Source organism: Denticeps clupeoides, unplaced genomic scaffold (genome assembly GCF_900700375.1).
Source record: "Denticeps clupeoides unplaced genomic scaffold, fDenClu1.1, whole genome shotgun sequence".
In the NCBI taxonomy this organism is placed as follows: domain Eukaryota; kingdom Metazoa; phylum Chordata; class Actinopteri; order Clupeiformes; family Denticipitidae; genus Denticeps; species Denticeps clupeoides.
The window spans coordinates 188,826-204,919 of NW_021630092.1; the positions used below are offsets into that span (position 1 = coordinate 188,826).

Here is a 16,094-nt window from a genome sequence, read left to right on the forward strand (position 1 = left end):
GTCCAACATTTACAGAGACACGCAGAGACCGGGGGGAGCAGAACATGGTGAGACGCAGACGTCCAACAGTTTCCAGAGACTAAGAGAGAGCTGCTTACTTCTCAGAGGAGCTGCGGTGGGTCACATTGCTCTGATTCAGCTCCAGTTCGAAGACCCGGTCTTCAGGAATGTCCCAGCGACTGTCTTCCATGTCTGGGGAATCATAGGAACAGCATTAAAACATTGCCACAACCATCGTCTATTTGGGTGGAGCGTGTGGCACGTCTTGGTTTTGAGGGCAGTGGCGTGGTATTCGTAATAGTAGGCGTGGTTTCAGGCGTGCTGCACGTTTTGGTTTTGAGTGCAGTGGCGTGGTACTCGTACTAGTAGGCGTGGTTTCATGCGTGCTGCACGTTTTGGTTTTGAGTGCAGTGGCGTGGTACTCGTACTAGTAGGCGTGGTTTCATGCGTGCTGCACGTTTTGGTTTTGAGTGCAGTGGCGTGGTACTCGTACTAGTAGGCGTGGTTTCATGCGTGCTGCACGTTTTGGTTTTGAGTGCAGTGGCGTGGTACTCGTACTAGTAGGCGTGGTTTCAGGCGTGAGACATTTTGGTTTCGAGTGCAGTGGCGTGGTACTCGTACTAGTAGGCGTGGTTTCAGGCGTGCGGCACGTTTTGATTTCGAGTGCAGTGGCGTGGTACTCGTACTAGTAGGCGTGGTTTCAGGCGTGTGACAGTTGGTTTTGAGTGCAGTGGCGTGGTACTCGTACTAGTAGGCGTGGTTTCAGGCGTGTGACAGTTGGTTTTGAGTGCAGTGGCGTGGTACTCGTACTAGTAGGCGTGGTTTCAGGCATGTGACAGTTGGTTTTGAGTGCAGTGGCGTGGTACTCGTACTAGTAGGCGTGGTTTCAGGTGTGCGGCACGTTTTGGTTTCGAGTGCAGTGGCGTGGTACTCGTACTAGTAGGCGTGTGGCACGTTTTGGTTTTGAGTGCAGTGGCGTGGTACTCGTACTAGTAGGCGTGGTTTCAGGCGTGCGGCACGTTTTGGTTTCGAGTGCAGTGGCGTGGTACTCGTACTAGTAGGCGTGTGGCACGTTTTGGTTTTGAGTGCAGTGGCGTGGTACTCGTACTAGTAGGCGTGGTTTCAGGCGTAAGACATTTTGGTTTTGAGTGCAGTGCCGTGGTACTCGTACTAGTAGGCGTGGTTTCAGGCGTAAGACATTTTGGTTTTGAGTGCAGTGCCGTGGTACTCGTACTAGTAGGCGTGGTTTCAGGCGTGCGGCACGTTTTGGTTTCGAGTGCAGTGGCGTGGTACTCGTACTAGTAGGCGTGTGGCACGTTTTGGTTTTGAGTGCAGTGCCGTGGTACTCGTACTAGTAGGCGTGGTTTCAGGCGTGTGACAGTAGGTTTTGAGTGCAGTGGCGTGGTACTCGTACTAGTAGGCGTGGTTTAAGGCGTGCGGCACGTTTTGGTTTCGAGTGCAGTGGCGTGGTACTCGTACTAGTAGGCGTGGTTTCAGGCGTGTGACAGTTGGTTTTGAGTGCAGTGGCGTGGTACTCGTACTAGTAGGCGTGGTTTCAGGCGTGTGACAGTTGGTTTTGAGTGCAGTGGCGTGGTACTCGTACTAGTAGGCGTGGTTTCAGGCATGTGACAGTTGGTTTTGAGTGCAGTGGCGTGGTACTCGTACTAGTAGGCGTGGTTTCAGGCATGTGACAGTTGGTTTTGAGTGCAGTGGCGTGGTACTCGTACTAGTAGGCGTGGTTTCAGGTGTGCGGCACGTTTTGGTTTCGAGTGCAGTGGCGTGGTACTCGTACTAGTAGGCGTGTGGCACGTTTTGGTTTTGAGTGCAGTGGCGTGGTACTCGTACTAGTAGGCGTGGTTTCAGGCGTGCGGCACGTTTTGGTTTCGAGTGCAGTGGCGTGGTACTCGTACTAGTAGGCGTGTGGCATGTTTTGGTTTTGAGTGCAGTGGCGTGGTACTCGTACAAGTAGGCGTGGTTTCAGGAGTGCGGCACGTTTTGGTTTCGAGTGCAGTGGCGTGGTACTCGTACTAGTAGGCGTGTGGCATGTTTTGGTTTTGAGTGCAGTGGCGTGGTACTCGTACAAGTAGGCGTGGTTTCAGGAGTGCGGCACGTTTTGGTTTCGAGTGCAGTGCCGTGGTACTCGTACTAGTAGGCGTGGTTTCAGGCGTAAGACATTTTGGTTTTGAGTGCAGTGCCGTGGTACTCGTACTAGTAGGCGTGGTTTCAGGCGTAAGACATTTTGGTTTTGAGTGCAGTGCCGTGGTACTCGTACTAGTAGGCGTGGTTTCAGGCGTGCGGCACGTTTTGGTTTCGAGTGCAGTGGCGTGGTACTCGTACTAGTAGGCGTGTGGCACGTTTTGGTTTTGAGTGCAGTGCCGTGGTACTCGTACTAGTAGGCGTGGTTTCAGGCGTGTGACAGTAGGTTTTGAGTGCAGTGGCGTGGTACTCGTACTAGTAGGCGTGGTTTAAGGCGTGTGACAGTAGGTTTTGAGTGCAGTGGCGTGGTACTCGTACTAGTAGGCGTGGTTTAAGGCGTGTGAACAGTAGGTTTGAGTGCAGTGGCGTGGTACTCGTACTAGTAGGCGTGGTTAAGGGGTGTGACAGTTGGTTTTGAGTGCAGTGGCGTGGTACTCGTACTAGTAGGCGTGGTTTCAGCCGTGTGACAGTAGGTTTTGAGTGCAGTGGCGTGGTACTCGTACTAGTAGGCGTGGTTTAAGGGGTGTGACAGTTGGTTTTGAGTGCAGTGGCGTGGTACTCGTACTAGTAGGCGTGGTTTAAGGCGTGTGACAGTAGGTTTTGAGTGCAGTGGCGTGGTACTCGTACTAGTAGGCGTGGTTTCAGGCGTGTGACAGTAGGTTTTGAGTGCAGTGGCGTGGTACTCGTACTAGTAGGCGTGGTTTAAGGCGTGTGACAGTAGGTTTGAGTGCAGTGGCGTGGTACTCGTACTAGTAGGCGTGGTTTAAGGGGTGTGACAGTTGGTTTTGAGTGCAGTGGCGTGGTACTCGTACTAGTAGGCGTGGTTTCAGCCGTGTGACAGTAGGTTTTGAGTGCAGTGGCGTGGTACTCGTACTAGTAGGCGTGGTTTAAGGGGTGTGACAGTTGGTTTTGAGTGCAGTGGCGTGGTACTCGTACTAGTAGGCGTGGTTTCAGCCGTGTGACAGTAGGTTTTGAGTGCAGTGGCGTGGTACTCGTACTAGTAGGCGTGGTTTAAGGGGTGTGACAGTTGGTTTTGAGTGCAGTGGCGTGGTACTCGTACTAGTAGGCGTGGTTTAAGGCGTGTGACAGTAGGTTTTGAGTGCAGTGCCGTGGTACTCGTACTAGTAGGCGTGGTTTCAGGCGTGTGACAGTAGGTTTTGAGTGCAGTGGCGTGGTACTCGTACTAGTAGGCGTGGTTTAAGGCGTGTGACAGTAGGTTTTGAGTGCAGTGGCGTGGTACTCGTACTAGTAGGCGTGGTTTAAGGGGTGTGACAGTTGGTTTTGAGTGCAGTGGCGTGGTACTCGTACTAGTAGGCGTGGTTTCAGCCGTGTGACAGTAGGTTTTGAGTGCAGTGGCGTGGTACTCGTACTAGTAGGCGTGGTTTAAGGGGTGTGACAGTTGGTTTTGAGTGCAGTGGCGTGGTAACTCGTACTAGTAGGCGTGGTTTCAGCCGTGTGACAGTAGGTTTTGAGTGCAGTGGCGTGGTACTCGTACTAGTAGGGCGTGGTTTAAGGGGTGTGACAGTTGGTTTTGAGTGCAGTGGCGTGGTACTCGTACTAGTAGGCGTGGTTTCAGGCGTGTGACAGTAGGTTTGAGTGCAGTGGCGTGGTACTCGTACTAGTAGGCGTGGTTTAAGGGGTGTGACAGTTGGTTTTGAGTGCAGTGGCGTGGTACTCGTACTAGTAGGCGTGGTTTCAGCCGTGTGACAGTTGGTTTTGAGTGCAGTGGCGTGGTACTCGTACTAGTAGGCGTGGTTTCAGGCGTGTGACAGTTGGTTTTGAGTGCAGTGGCGTGGTACTCGTACTAGTAGGCGTGGTTTCAGGCGTGTGACAGTTGGTTTTGAGTGCAGTGGCGTGGTACTCGTACTAGTAGGCGTGGTTTCAGCCGTGTGACAGTTGGTTTTGAGTGCAGTGGCGTGGTACTCGTACTAGTAGGCGTGGTTTCAGGCGTGTGACAGTTGGTTTTGAGTGCAGTGGCGTGGTATTCGTACTAGTAGGCGTGGTTTCAGGCGTGTGACATGTTTTGGTTTTGAGTGCAGTGTCGTGGTACTCGTACTAGTAGGCGTGGTTTCAGGCGTGTGACAGTTGGTTTTGAGTGCAGTGACGTGGTACTCGTGGTACTCGTACTAGTAGGCGTGGTTTCAGGCGTGTGACACGTTTTGGTTTTGAGTGCAGTGGCGTGGTACTCGTACTAGTAGGCGTGGTTTCAGGCGTGTGACAGTTGGTTTTGAGTGCAGTGGCGTGGTACTCGTACTAGTAGGCGTGGTTTCAGGCGTGTGACAGTTGGTTTTGAGTGCAGTGCCGTGGTACTCGTACTAGTAGGCGTGGTTTAAGGCGTGTGACATTTTGGTTTTGAGTGCAGTGCCGTGGTACTCGTACTAGTAGGCGTGGTTTCAGGCGTGCGGCACGTTTTGGTTTCGAGTGCAGTGGCGTGGTACTCGTACTAGTAGGCGTGGTTTCAAGCAGGTAATGGGGAGCGGACATTTCTGCAGTAGGCCGGTATCATCAAAACCTCTCAAATTTATATTTACAGCACGCAGCTCTAAAACAATAATCAGCCTTCATCAGTAAATCCAGAGCCACACACTCCTGGTGACCTGAGACCTGTCCAATACCTGCTCACCTTCACTCTGCTCGGAGAGGGTGGACATGTCCACCACACGCCGCTTCACCAGCGGCTCCAACAGGCTGACGTCGGCCTCACCTTGACGCTCTGGGGACAGGGCGCGGCGTAGCAGTTTCCCGCCCCACGTCATGCGCCGCCTGGGAATCAGCTACAGAGCGCAGAACATCAGGAGAACATCAGGACCAGGACCACCTAAAGGTTAAAGGTCAACTCGGGGTAACTCACCTTCCTGGCCGGGACAACGTTGGACGCGGTGACCAGCAGCTTGGTCAGGTTGCGGATTCGGTCTTCCTGATCCCGCTGCAGCTGCTCCTTCTCCTGAAGAAGCTGGCACAGCGTCTCCTTCTCCGTCACGGTGGTCTGCGTCACCGACGACACCTGAGAGCGAGACGAGACGCGCTCAACACAAAGCAGCAGCCGGAGCAGCAGACGAGGGTCCACCAGAGCTGCTCACCTCCTGCAGACGCTGCCGGAGCTCCACAATCTCGTTCCTGTAGCGCCGGAGCAGGGCACCATCGTCCGACACCTCGGTCACGTGGGGGTCGTTCTTCATGCGCTTCGCTGCACTCGCAAACTGAACGCAGAGGGACACGACATCACGGAGATGGTACTGCTGCTGGGCCGCCACCGACGGACCTTCTCGTCATTATGGTGCCTGCATCTCTACTACCTGCAGCGTGCTGAGGGTCTCATCCGCCGCCGCAGGGGTGACGGTGCAGATGATGACCGTCTTGGCGTTTCCTCCAAGCGAGTTCTGCAGGATTCGCGTGAGTTTACTGTCCCTGTAGTTGATGAAGCCCCTGTGGAGATCGAGATGTGTTATGAGGCGTGTGCTGAACTGCAGCCTGGAAAGCGAGTGGAACTAGACGCCACCACGGTTCTTCTCACCGCTGGTTTTCTTCAGAGAGCTTCTTAATGACCTGTCCCAGTGTAGAGAGGCTGCGATTGATGTTGCAGCCTTCTTTAAATCGCGCCCCTAAAAACACAACACGAACAGTAAAACACAGCCACGCTTGGATGAAGATAAAAAGCTCCCGCTCACCCTCTGCACCCGTCTGACTCGCTCTCTCTGCTCCGGCCAAATCCACAAGGTTCTAAAGTGGCAAGCAGAAGAAACCCCACTTCCTGTTAGAAAAACCGCTCCGTGCTGGAACACCAACTGTGAAAACCTGAGAGAATCTCACCAAGTGGGACACGATGATGGCTCCGTCGGCATTCTCCTGGTCGCTCCTCTCACGACTCTCCAGGATCTGAAACCACACCAACCGGCCCACAGCTGAGCTGCTGATCTTTCTGTGGTGCTCATCACTTAAAAACATCAATTCTGCAAACTGATCATGAAAAAAATTCCAGACCGATAAATTAAGAGCATTAGGTTCCCAGATGTTTAATGGGCCAGTTGCATCATAATGGACATGTAATGTACCCCATGACACTGGACAGCACTTTGGACTTCTCCACATCTACAACTGTAGGACCTTTTCTCTTATTGGACAAACCATCACCAACCCTGCACTGACACCACTTGCAGGCTCCCTCTACCCTCTCTCTATCACTCCTTCCCAACGTTCCTTTCCACCTTTTTCCTCTCTCCTAGTTTGTCCTTGTGTGCAGAAGGGTCAAGTGTGTTGGGTGACAACTGTAGGGCCTGTCAAAGCCCATTGAGACGTACTGTATGTGATTATGGGCTCTATAAGAAGTAAATGTTGTTTAAATGTAATTGTTTCCAAAGAAACATTCTGCATAAATGTTAAAAATGTCATTAAATACATCATCATCCGCCATCCCCAGCAGGTACATTTACATTTACATTTACAGCATTTATCAGACGCCCTTATCCAGAGCGACTTACAATCAGTATTACAGGGACAGTCCCCCCCTGGAGCAACTTAGGGTTAAGTGTCTTGCTCAGGGACACAATGGTAGTAAGTGGGATTTGAACCTGGGTCTCCTGGTTCATAGGCGAGTGTGTTACCCACTAGGCTACTACCACCCAGGTACTGAGGTTAGAGAGCGAGCATCGGGGACTTCTTCACTGACCATGCGAAAGATGGTGTGGGAGCGGCTGCTCCTCTGGTTCATCTTGGTTTTCCCGTAGTGTCTGTTCTCTACAAGACAAGAACACGCCCGGTCAGAGCCTACGTTCCACCACCAGACAACGTGGACAACTAGAAGCCAGCGGCGGCGGCGGCAGTACTTTCGCCTTTGCCGATCCACGCCAGCACTTGCTGTGGAGATGTCACCAACTCCTCCGTCAGGTCTGCTACGTACACGTTTTTCTAACGGAGATGGACAGGCACTTTCAACCAGATGATTCAACACAAAGAGCAGCTCAGAAATATGGAGTGTAAAACCCGGTGGAGACGCTTACGTAGTTCCCCTCTCGGATCTCCAGTGGTTTCCTCTTCCAGGAGTCACACAGCAGGTCGGTGACTGTCTCATTATAGATCTCCATGTAACTGACTCGGAGGAGAAACTCCTTCTTTGGACACTGCAATGTGGAGAAACAGCAGCTAAAATCCCAACGCCACAAACACTCCACAACTCGCTCCACGACCAAGAAAGAGGCAGTCCTCACGTTCTTTATGGTCTGGAAGACATCTTCTACAGCCTGAGGGATCACGCCAGGACTGTGCTCACTGCCCATCATGGTGAAGGTCTTTCCAGAGGATGTCTGGCCATAAGCAAATATTGTACCTGTGGGGGCACGTTGAAATACGAGATGATTATGAGTGGCTCCTGCACCACCGGCAGCCATTCTTCATCCTCACCATTGTAGCCCTCCACGGTGGAAACCACTAGGGACTTAGCGATGCTTTGATACAGCTGGTTGGTGGACTCCTCTGAACTGAAGACCCGGTCTGTAGGAAGATCCGGCTCTTTAAATAAAATGCGTTTTAGTAATAAAAAAAATAAGATAAAAAGGATAAAGCGAAGCCCTGACCAAAACTGAAACTCTTGGTGATGTTTCCATCGTCAATCTGATGGATGGAGAGTTTATCGGCCTTCCAGTACAGCTGCGAAGCTTCAGCACTGGGGGTTTCGGCCTCTCTGATGGAAGAAAAGACCCAAATATTACCAGAGAACCACACTTCCTGGGTCCTGCAAAGGCAGCAGAACCTATAGATGTGATCCTGAACAATGCAGGCGATGAAGAAGAAGACCAGGAAACATGAAATCTCCTAATCATGTCAGATACGTTACCGTTTCTCCAGAAGCTGCTGGGACACGTAACAAAGACAAGAGACACGTAGACACCAGCCATGGAGCAAAGACAAGAGACACGCAGACACCAGCCATGGAGCAAAGACAAGAGACACGTAGACACCAGCCATGAAGCAAAGACGAGAGACACGTAGACACCAGCCATGAAGCAAAGACGAGAGACACGTAGACACCAGCCATGGAGCAAAGACGAGAGACACGTAGACACCAGCCATGAAGCAAAGACGAGAGACACGTAGACACCAGCCATGAAGCAAAGACGAGAGACACGTAGACACCAGCCATGGAGCAAAGACAAGAGACACGTAGACACCAGCCATGAAGCAAAGACAAGAGACACGTAGACACCAGCCATGAAGCAAAGACGAGAGACACGTAGACACCAGCCATGGAGCAAAGACGAGAGACACGTAGACACCAGCCATGAAGCAAAGACGAGAGACACGTAGACACCAGCCATGAAGCAAAGACGAGAGACACGTAGACACCAGCCATGGAGCAAAGACGAGAGACACGTAGACACCAGCCATGAAGCAAAGACGAGAGACACGTAGACACCAGCCATGAAGCAAAGACAAGAGACACGTAGACACCAGCCATGAAGCAAAGACAAGAGACACGTAGACACCAGCCATGAAGCAAAGACAAGAGACACGTAGACACCAGCCATGAAGCAAAGACAAGAGACACGTAGACACCAGCCATGGAGCAAAGACAAGAGACACGTAGACACCAGCCATGGAGCAAAGACAAGAGACACAGGCAGCGCAGGAAATAACATTTCAGACAGACCGCGCTAAAGTGGAGATATGAATAATGAACGTGCAGTAAAAATACTCCAAATGCCGCATGATCTCTAGATTTCACTCAGAAAACGCTGCATGGTCGGGGCAGATTGAAGAGCAAAATTCTCCCGTCACTTTATGCCATAAAAACACTTCACCTTTCAATCAGCGGCCGAACGCGAACACAAACCCGCACCGCCGACTCCTCCGTCATCCTGAAAAACACGAGGAATCAGCGAGAAAACATCCGTAAAATGTCGTTTAAAAAAAAGCCACAAGAAGCAACGTGAAAGAGAAAAAAAATAATTTCAAAAATAGCGCCAAAATCACTACGCGAGTCACAGCAAAACGGCGTCGGTTTAACGCGCAGAAAGAGCGGTTTTGATTGGACGGCGATTCAAACACCAAGACGGCGAGTTCCTATTGGGCGGCGTCACCCACTTCAGCCACGCCAGGTCATTCCAGCACCAGGGGTCTTCCTCGTACCTCGTAACTCAGGTCTGATATCGTAGAGAAGGAATCTACATGAATCTACCATTTACAGCATTTACCAGGCGCCCTTATCCAGAGCGACTTACAATCAGTAGATACAGGGACAGTCCTTACAATCAGTAGATACAGGGACAGAGACACTCAGGGTTAAGCGTCCTGCTCAGGGACACGATGGTAGTAAGTGGGGTTTGAACCTGGGTCTTCTGGTTCATAGGCGAGTGTGTTACCCGCTAGGCCACTACCACCAGTATCTGGGTGGCCTGTGTTGGTAGATCAGGTCTGATATCGTAGAGAAGGAATCTACCAGTATCTGGGTGACCTGGGTGAAACGTCTCTTGTTGTCGCCTCACTTGTCACCTTGAGGGTCTCCACAGGCTCTCTCTCCTGGAGTCTCAACCCACGTAATCATACATGCAAAACTGAAATTGTAATGAATGCTTTGATTCGTGCTTGTCTAACCAGATCAGATCTTCTGTGCTTTTCTGACTGAGTGTGCTGTTGTGTAAGACATGGAGAGAGGGGTGGAGAGATGATTCATTGTGACCCCTGCTTTAAACGAGAGGAACACAGCATTGGCATTTCTGAATTCACCTACTGTCTTCAGTTGTGCCTACCATAAATTAAACATTAAATGTAAATGTATGAGAAGACCTAGATCAAAAGCCATCTTATGTAAAACGATAAAATTATTGCATCATATTTGTCATTTCTACCAATAAAGTATAAAATACATGGTTTCATATGGTTTCATTTTTTTTTATTTCAGACACTGCAGAGACAGACGTTTTAATGAAAAAATCCAGAATTTTCTACAACACACATCACTTGCTCCTGCTGGGCAGTGTGGCTCTATACCTCTCACTCTGGTAATAGTCTGAATCCAGAGAGTCCACACAGTCATTTAATGCCACAAGAATGTCCCCGCCGCTCTCGGTGATGCTGTGCACCCTCTGCTTCACCCCCTTGGAGCACCAGGGCCCTGGTTTGGGATCAGCTGCCTGGTACAGGCCCTCCCCCTCGGCCAGGGTGATTTTATACTTGTGCCAGGGGCACACGATGCACAACCGCCCGGCAATCTCCTGAAACGCGGCGCAGACAAATCATTTTACACGCGCCGCGGCCACGTCAAACATCCCAGCATGATGTTCTTAAAGTGAAGTGATTGTCATTATGATGCACAGCAAACACAGCACATGGTGAAACGTGTCCTCTGCATTTAACCATCACGCTTGGTGAGCAGTGGGCATCATGACAGGTGCCCGGGGAGCAGTGTGTGGGGACGGGACCTTCATCAAGGGGACCTCAGTGGGCACCATGGCGGCTCAGGATTCGAACCGGCAACCTCTCGATTACGGGTCCACTTCCTTCCTTGTGTGTTTATTAAAGGTCCCTTATTATTAATCTTTTTTGCTTCTATGTCGGTCTAGTTGGTCCCCTAATTCTGTATCTGGCGTCTCGTGGTGCAGAATTCCAGCAACTGTGATCCAGTCCCACAGTGAGATTTCCCAGGACGCGCCGTTTCGGTGTAGCTTTAAATGCTAATGAGGAGGAGAGAGGCGGGACCAGGAGGAGAGAGGCCTGTAGAAGTTGAGGGACATTCGTGGAAATCATCAGCACCATCCATCAACCACAATGTTTGGTGCAGACAGGAAGTCTGTGTTTCTCCAGAAAAAATAAAATGAACCCGCTGGTTCCTCAGAGTCTCACGTGACGGAACTCAAAAATAGATTTGTGATCATTCACACGTTTGGAAGCCATGACGGTTGGAGAAGATAATATTTTAGGGGCGGGGTGGAAAAAGCATGAGAAACGGGAGGTAACCTTTATGGGGCAGTGGTGGGCTGTCGGTTAAGGAAGTGGCCTTGTAATCAGAAGGTTGCCAGTTCAAATCTCGATCCGCCAAGGTATCACTGAGGTGCCACTGAGATCATATGACATCATAAGGGTACAAATTCCAGATCAGATCTGCCGCTCTCTGAACAGTGAAGTAAAATGAACAAAACACTCTTTACAGGCTCGGGGAACTTAAATCATCTCACAAAGTCACATTTTCATAACAGGGACCTTTGAAGGACAGGTGAGTGGGTCAGCTGACCTCAATGTCTCCCTCCTGTAACGGCCCTCCAGAATCTGTAAGAAAGGGGAATTTGACAAGCGTCAGTGCAAATACGGTGGGTAACGGTGGCCTAGTGGGTAACACACTCGCCTATGAACCAGGTTCAAATCCCACCTACTACCATCGTGTCCCTGAGCAGGACACTTAACCCTGAGTGTCTCCAGGGGGGGACTGTCCCTGTCACTACTGACTGTAAGTCCCTCTGGATAAGGGCGTCTGGTAAATACTGTAAATGTAAATGACAATATGCGGAATCTTGAGAATAAATTTAACCAAAACTAACATTTCTGCACGACTATTTTAGTGTTTCCCTACACTGACAGTGGTTATAACAGGTTATAATATGGGTTTGATGTTATATAATGATGTTCGTAGAGTGATGGATATAACTCATTCAATACGGCTGCAATGACGAGCGAGTGAATAAGTTAATTAAGTACAATTTTAACATCTTGTATGTTACAATATTGCGCCAAATAACGTTATTCACGTTGCTGCCCACTGCTCAAGGGTTAAATACAGAGGACACATTTGGTTGTGTCACTGTGTGCTGTGCACTGTAGTGGGGGTGGTATTAGCCTAGTGGTAACACACTCGTCTATGAACCAGAAGACCCAGGTTCGAATCTCACTTTCTACCATTGTGTCCCTGAGCAGGACACTTAACCCTGAGTGTCTCCAGGGGGGGACTGTCCCTGTCACTACTGACTGTAAGTCCCTCTGGATAAGGGCGTCTGGTAAATACTGTAAATGTAAATGTGTGCTGTGCTGCGGTGTTTCACTTCACTTAGACCAGCTTCAGCCCAGAGGGAAAGCACAGCTGCTGTTCTGACACTGCATGTACTCGAGTTCTTGACAAATCTATACTAAAATCTATATTTTTAAATAAGCAAGTAAATGGATATTCTTTCATATTAAATCTAAAACAGAAAGTATTTTCCTTGTCTGAAAACCTCTCTAGGAATGTATAAAAATGCCTGTCGCTCTGGATAAATATATCTATATATTTCCTGCTATTTGCATTGTTCTGCATGTAGTATGAGTGTAGCTTAAGTTTATTTTGAACATTTTGAACATAAAATTATATTTTACATCTACGTTTACGGACGTTACGGACGTACGGTAGCAACGCGCGTCCAGCGCATGGAAGCGGCCCCGGTAATGAAGAACCAGGACCTCGCGTCCACCCAGGAGAACAGAGACCCGCTTCGCCCGGAGCAGCTCCTCTTTACTCCCGACACGGTGCAGGACGCGTGTCGGCGGCTCCTCTGCGCCAGAAAACATGTTTTCACTCGCGGTGGGAAGAAACTGCATCTCCCAGCGTGCACCGGGGGTCATCTCCGCTTCCGCTCCGGAGTGCGGGGTTGCCAGATCCTGCGCTGCCGGTCACGGATGCAGTTTAGAGGGTGCAGTTTAGAGATGCAGTTTAGAGGGTGCAGTATAGAGGATTCAGTTTAGAGGTGCAGTTTAGAGGATGCACGTCTAGAGATGCAGTTTAGAGGATGCAGTTTAGAGGGTGCAGTTTAGAGGGTGCAGTTTAGAGGGTGCAGTTTAGAGGGTGCAGTTTAGAGATGCAGTTTAGAGGGTGCAGTTTAGAGGGTGCAGTTTAGAGATGCAGTTTAGAGGATGCAGTTTAGAGGGTGCAGTTTAGAGATGCAGTTTAGAGGGTGCAGTTTAGAGATGCAGTTTAGAGGGTGCAGTTTAGAGATGCAGTTTAGAGGGTGCAGTTTAGAGATGCAGTTTAGAGGGTGCAGTATAGAGGATTCAGTTTAGAGGTGCAGTTTAGAGGATGCACGTCTAGAGATGCAGTTTAGAGGATGCACGTCTAGTGATGCAGTTTAGAGGGTGCAGTTTAGAGGATGCACGTCTAGAGATGCAGTTTAGAGGATGCACGTCTAGTGATGCAGTTTAGAGGGTGCAGTTTAGAGGGTGCAGTTTAGAAGATGCAGTTTAAAAGATGCAGTTTAGAAGATGCAGTTTAGAGGATGCACGTCTAGAGATGCAGTTTAGAGGATGCAGTTTAGAAGATGCAGTTTAGAGGATGCAGTTTAGAAGATGCAGTTTAAAAGATGCAGTTTAGAAGATGCAGTTTAGAGGATGCACGTCTAGAGATGCAGTTTAGAGGATGCAGTTTAGAAGATGCAGTTTAGAGGATGCACGTCTAGAGATGCAGTTTAGAAGATGCAGTTTAGAAGATGCAGTTTAGAGGATGCAGTTTAGAAGATGCAGTTTAAAAGATGCAGTTTAGAAGATGCAGTTTAGAGGATGCAGTTTAGAAGATGCAGTTTAAAAGATGCAGTTTAGAAGATGCAGTTTAGAGGATGCAGTTTAGAAGATGCAGTTTAGAGGATGCAGTTTAGAAGATGCAGTTTAAAAGATGCAGTTTAGAAGATGCAGTTTAGAGGATGCACGTCTAGAGATGCAGTTTAGAAGATGCAGTTTAGAAGATGCAGTTTAGAGGATGCAGTTTAGAAGATGCAGTTTAAAAGATGCAGTTTAGAAGATGCAGTTTAGAGGATGCACGTCTAGAGATGCAGTTTAGAGGATGCAGTTTAGAAGATGCAGTTTAGAGGATGCACGTCTAGAGATGCAGTTTAGAAGATGCAGTTTAAAGGATGCACGTTTATAGGATGCACAAAGCTCATTCTATGTTACAAAACTAGACGTTTCTACATCTTCTTCTGATTTCCATAGTAACTGGTGACATCATTTTCACCATATTAATATTTTGACCTCCCTCAACACATATATTTTTACACAAATAAGATAAAAACTTGAAACTGATTTCAAGACAACAAAGAAAAGTTCAGTTTAGTCCAGTTTGGAGGATGGGGTCCATCAGGATGAAGACCATCAATATTAAAATATCTTTAATTATTTATGGTCTAACTGGGGTTCTGAATACCAGGACAAAGTTTAGCAGGTCAAAATCCTATTAAAGTTATATGTTGTCTCCATCACACTTGTAGCCTGTTCCACATGGTCCCACACAGATGAAGGACTCGTCCCTCGTTCGGTCTGTTGACATCTGCACGTCCTACTGGATGAGGTTGTGTTGAGTGTCAAGTATGGTTTGGTTGGAGAGCTCGGCTTGGGTTATAGTGCTAGTTACTGGTATAGTGGTCAGAAGTAGATGGTGTGTCCATGTGTCCACAGTGCTGAATGTTGCTAGAGCACCAGCTGCTGGAATCATCTTACATGTGCATTTATAGAGCTGGTCAGTGCAGAGGAGAGAAGGTCCTGCTCATTGCAGGCCCAACTCGTTTCACTGTGAATTTCCTACAGATTTTTACACTACCCTGCACCCTGCAAGTGGTGGAAGGACATTGTGAAGTGTCCTAACGGTGTCCAGCAGCAGTATACTGCTGGAGTGGGACGTCGCTGAAGTGGCCCGGCTTGGTGTCAGGTTACTGAGCGTGGGGGACGGGGACATGACCAACATGTCCCTCTTTGGACGTCTATTTATAGTGAGGGGTGGGATCTGGAGAGGCTTGCAGCAGCGTGTTTAACGTGTTATTTCTGTCTCTCCCCTCTCCTTTCCAGACTTTTCTCTTTTGTAAATAGCAGTGATGATGGCCTCCTCAGAGAGTGACCAGTCCCGGACAAGCCGACTGACCACACACACAACTCATCTTCAGAAACAGCCACAGGTAAAGGACAGCACACACACACGTCGGTGTCCTTGTGTAGAGTTTGTGTGTTTCAGTAGGCATCTGATGCTTCTTCTGTAGGCCACAGCAGTGCAGGTCAGGCTGGCGCAGGCAGACTCTGAAGAGAAAGTGAAGCAGGTGGGTGTGATGGTGGATGAAGATGTGTGAAGGCCTCTGTTCATCTGTGTTGCACAGTCAGACTCATGTCTGGAACCTGTGTCCATGCAGCTGGTGGAGGTGACGGGCCGCAGTCAGGATGAGTGCCTCGTTGCTCTCCACGATCACAGTGATGATGTTGTCAGAGCCATCAACTTCCTCCTGGAGGAGGCCACAGACCAGGTAAGTGATTCTTTTTCAAATTCTTTCACCCAGTTTCTAAATATATTTCAGCACTTTTACAATTTGTTGAATAAAATCAGTGCTAAATGCTTTCAGATGATACTGTTCACTGATAAAAACGAGGAAGTTCTAGTTGTAGCTGCTGTGGTGAAGAAGTGCCCACTGCTCGCTACGGGTGATGCAGGGTTAAATGCAGAGGTGACAGTGACAGTAGTAATGTGTGTGTGTGTGTGTGTGTGTGTGTGTGTGTGTGTGTGTGTGTGTGTGATACTGTGTCATCCACGTACGATTCAGAACTTGTGGGAGATGGTTGGTCGGAAACGAGTGAGTGAGGTGAAACGAGGAGAGAGGAGAGGACACTTCACTGCAGCATGGAGAGGCCGAGCGACCAGCCGATCTCGAGAAGGTGTGTGTCCGTGTGTGTTTATGGAATTTGAAAAACTCATTTACGAGACTCCTCCCACCTTAGGTGAAAATGGAGGTCGCGTAGAGAGAGGAGCAGAGCGTGGCCGACGAGGCAGGAGCAGAGGTAACTGCACCACACTTCTCACTCGACCATTCCAGCGTACATCTCCACACCTGCGTGTGTGTGTTTCTACAGGAGCTGGAGGTCGGGGAAGGGACGGAGGAGGTGGTCTGGTTTCATTCTCATCTCAGAAGATGGGG

At 49.4% G+C, this 16,094-nt stretch overlaps 2 protein-coding genes across 5 annotated transcripts in view; one reads left to right on the forward strand and one right to left on the reverse strand.

Moving 5' to 3' along the window:
* LOC114783320 (centromere-associated protein E-like) overlaps nt 1-12,732 on the reverse strand; it is a 30,428-nt gene extending 17,696 nt beyond the window's left edge. The window contains exons 1-17 of the mRNA XM_028968744.1: nt 12,561-12,732; nt 11,420-11,454; nt 8,991-9,047; nt 7,767-7,873; nt 7,594-7,683; nt 7,401-7,519; nt 7,194-7,313; nt 7,020-7,101; nt 6,863-6,930; nt 6,007-6,072; nt 5,865-5,916; nt 5,711-5,798; nt 5,493-5,622; nt 5,277-5,396; nt 5,048-5,200; nt 4,820-4,970; nt 99-192 (exon numbers count right to left, since the gene is read on the reverse strand). Coding sequence (XP_028824577.1) covers nt 99-192; nt 4,820-4,970; nt 5,048-5,200; nt 5,277-5,396; nt 5,493-5,622; nt 5,711-5,798; nt 5,865-5,916; nt 6,007-6,072; nt 6,863-6,930; nt 7,020-7,101; nt 7,194-7,313; nt 7,401-7,519; nt 7,594-7,683; nt 7,767-7,873; nt 8,991-9,047; nt 11,420-11,454; nt 12,561-12,584 — 1,556 coding nt within the window. The 5' untranslated portion in view covers nt 12,585-12,732. The remainder of the gene's footprint in view (nt 1-98; nt 193-4,819; nt 4,971-5,047; nt 5,201-5,276; nt 5,397-5,492; nt 5,623-5,710; nt 5,799-5,864; nt 5,917-6,006; nt 6,073-6,862; nt 6,931-7,019; nt 7,102-7,193; nt 7,314-7,400; nt 7,520-7,593; nt 7,684-7,766; nt 7,874-8,990; nt 9,048-11,419; nt 11,455-12,560) is intronic.
* Nucleotides 12,733-14,904: 2,172 nt separating this feature from the next.
* The window catches only part of LOC114783354 (ubiquitin-associated protein 2-like), a 15,203-nt gene continuing 14,013 nt past the window's right edge, over nt 14,905-16,094 (forward strand). For 2 of the 4 annotated variants that reach the window (XM_028968801.1, XM_028968805.1), the window contains exons 1-6: nt 14,906-15,089; nt 15,171-15,227; nt 15,318-15,428; nt 15,723-15,834; nt 15,898-15,957; nt 16,030-16,093. In XM_028968801.1, coding sequence (XP_028824634.1) covers nt 15,009-15,089; nt 15,171-15,227; nt 15,318-15,428; nt 15,723-15,834; nt 15,898-15,957; nt 16,030-16,093 — 485 coding nt within the window. In that variant the 5' untranslated portion in view covers nt 14,906-15,008. Of the gene's footprint in view, nt 15,090-15,170; nt 15,228-15,317; nt 15,429-15,722; nt 15,835-15,897; nt 15,958-16,029; nt 16,094 lie in introns of all 4 variants that reach the window. The other 2 variants (XM_028968804.1, XM_028968803.1) reach the window with 2 other exon arrangements.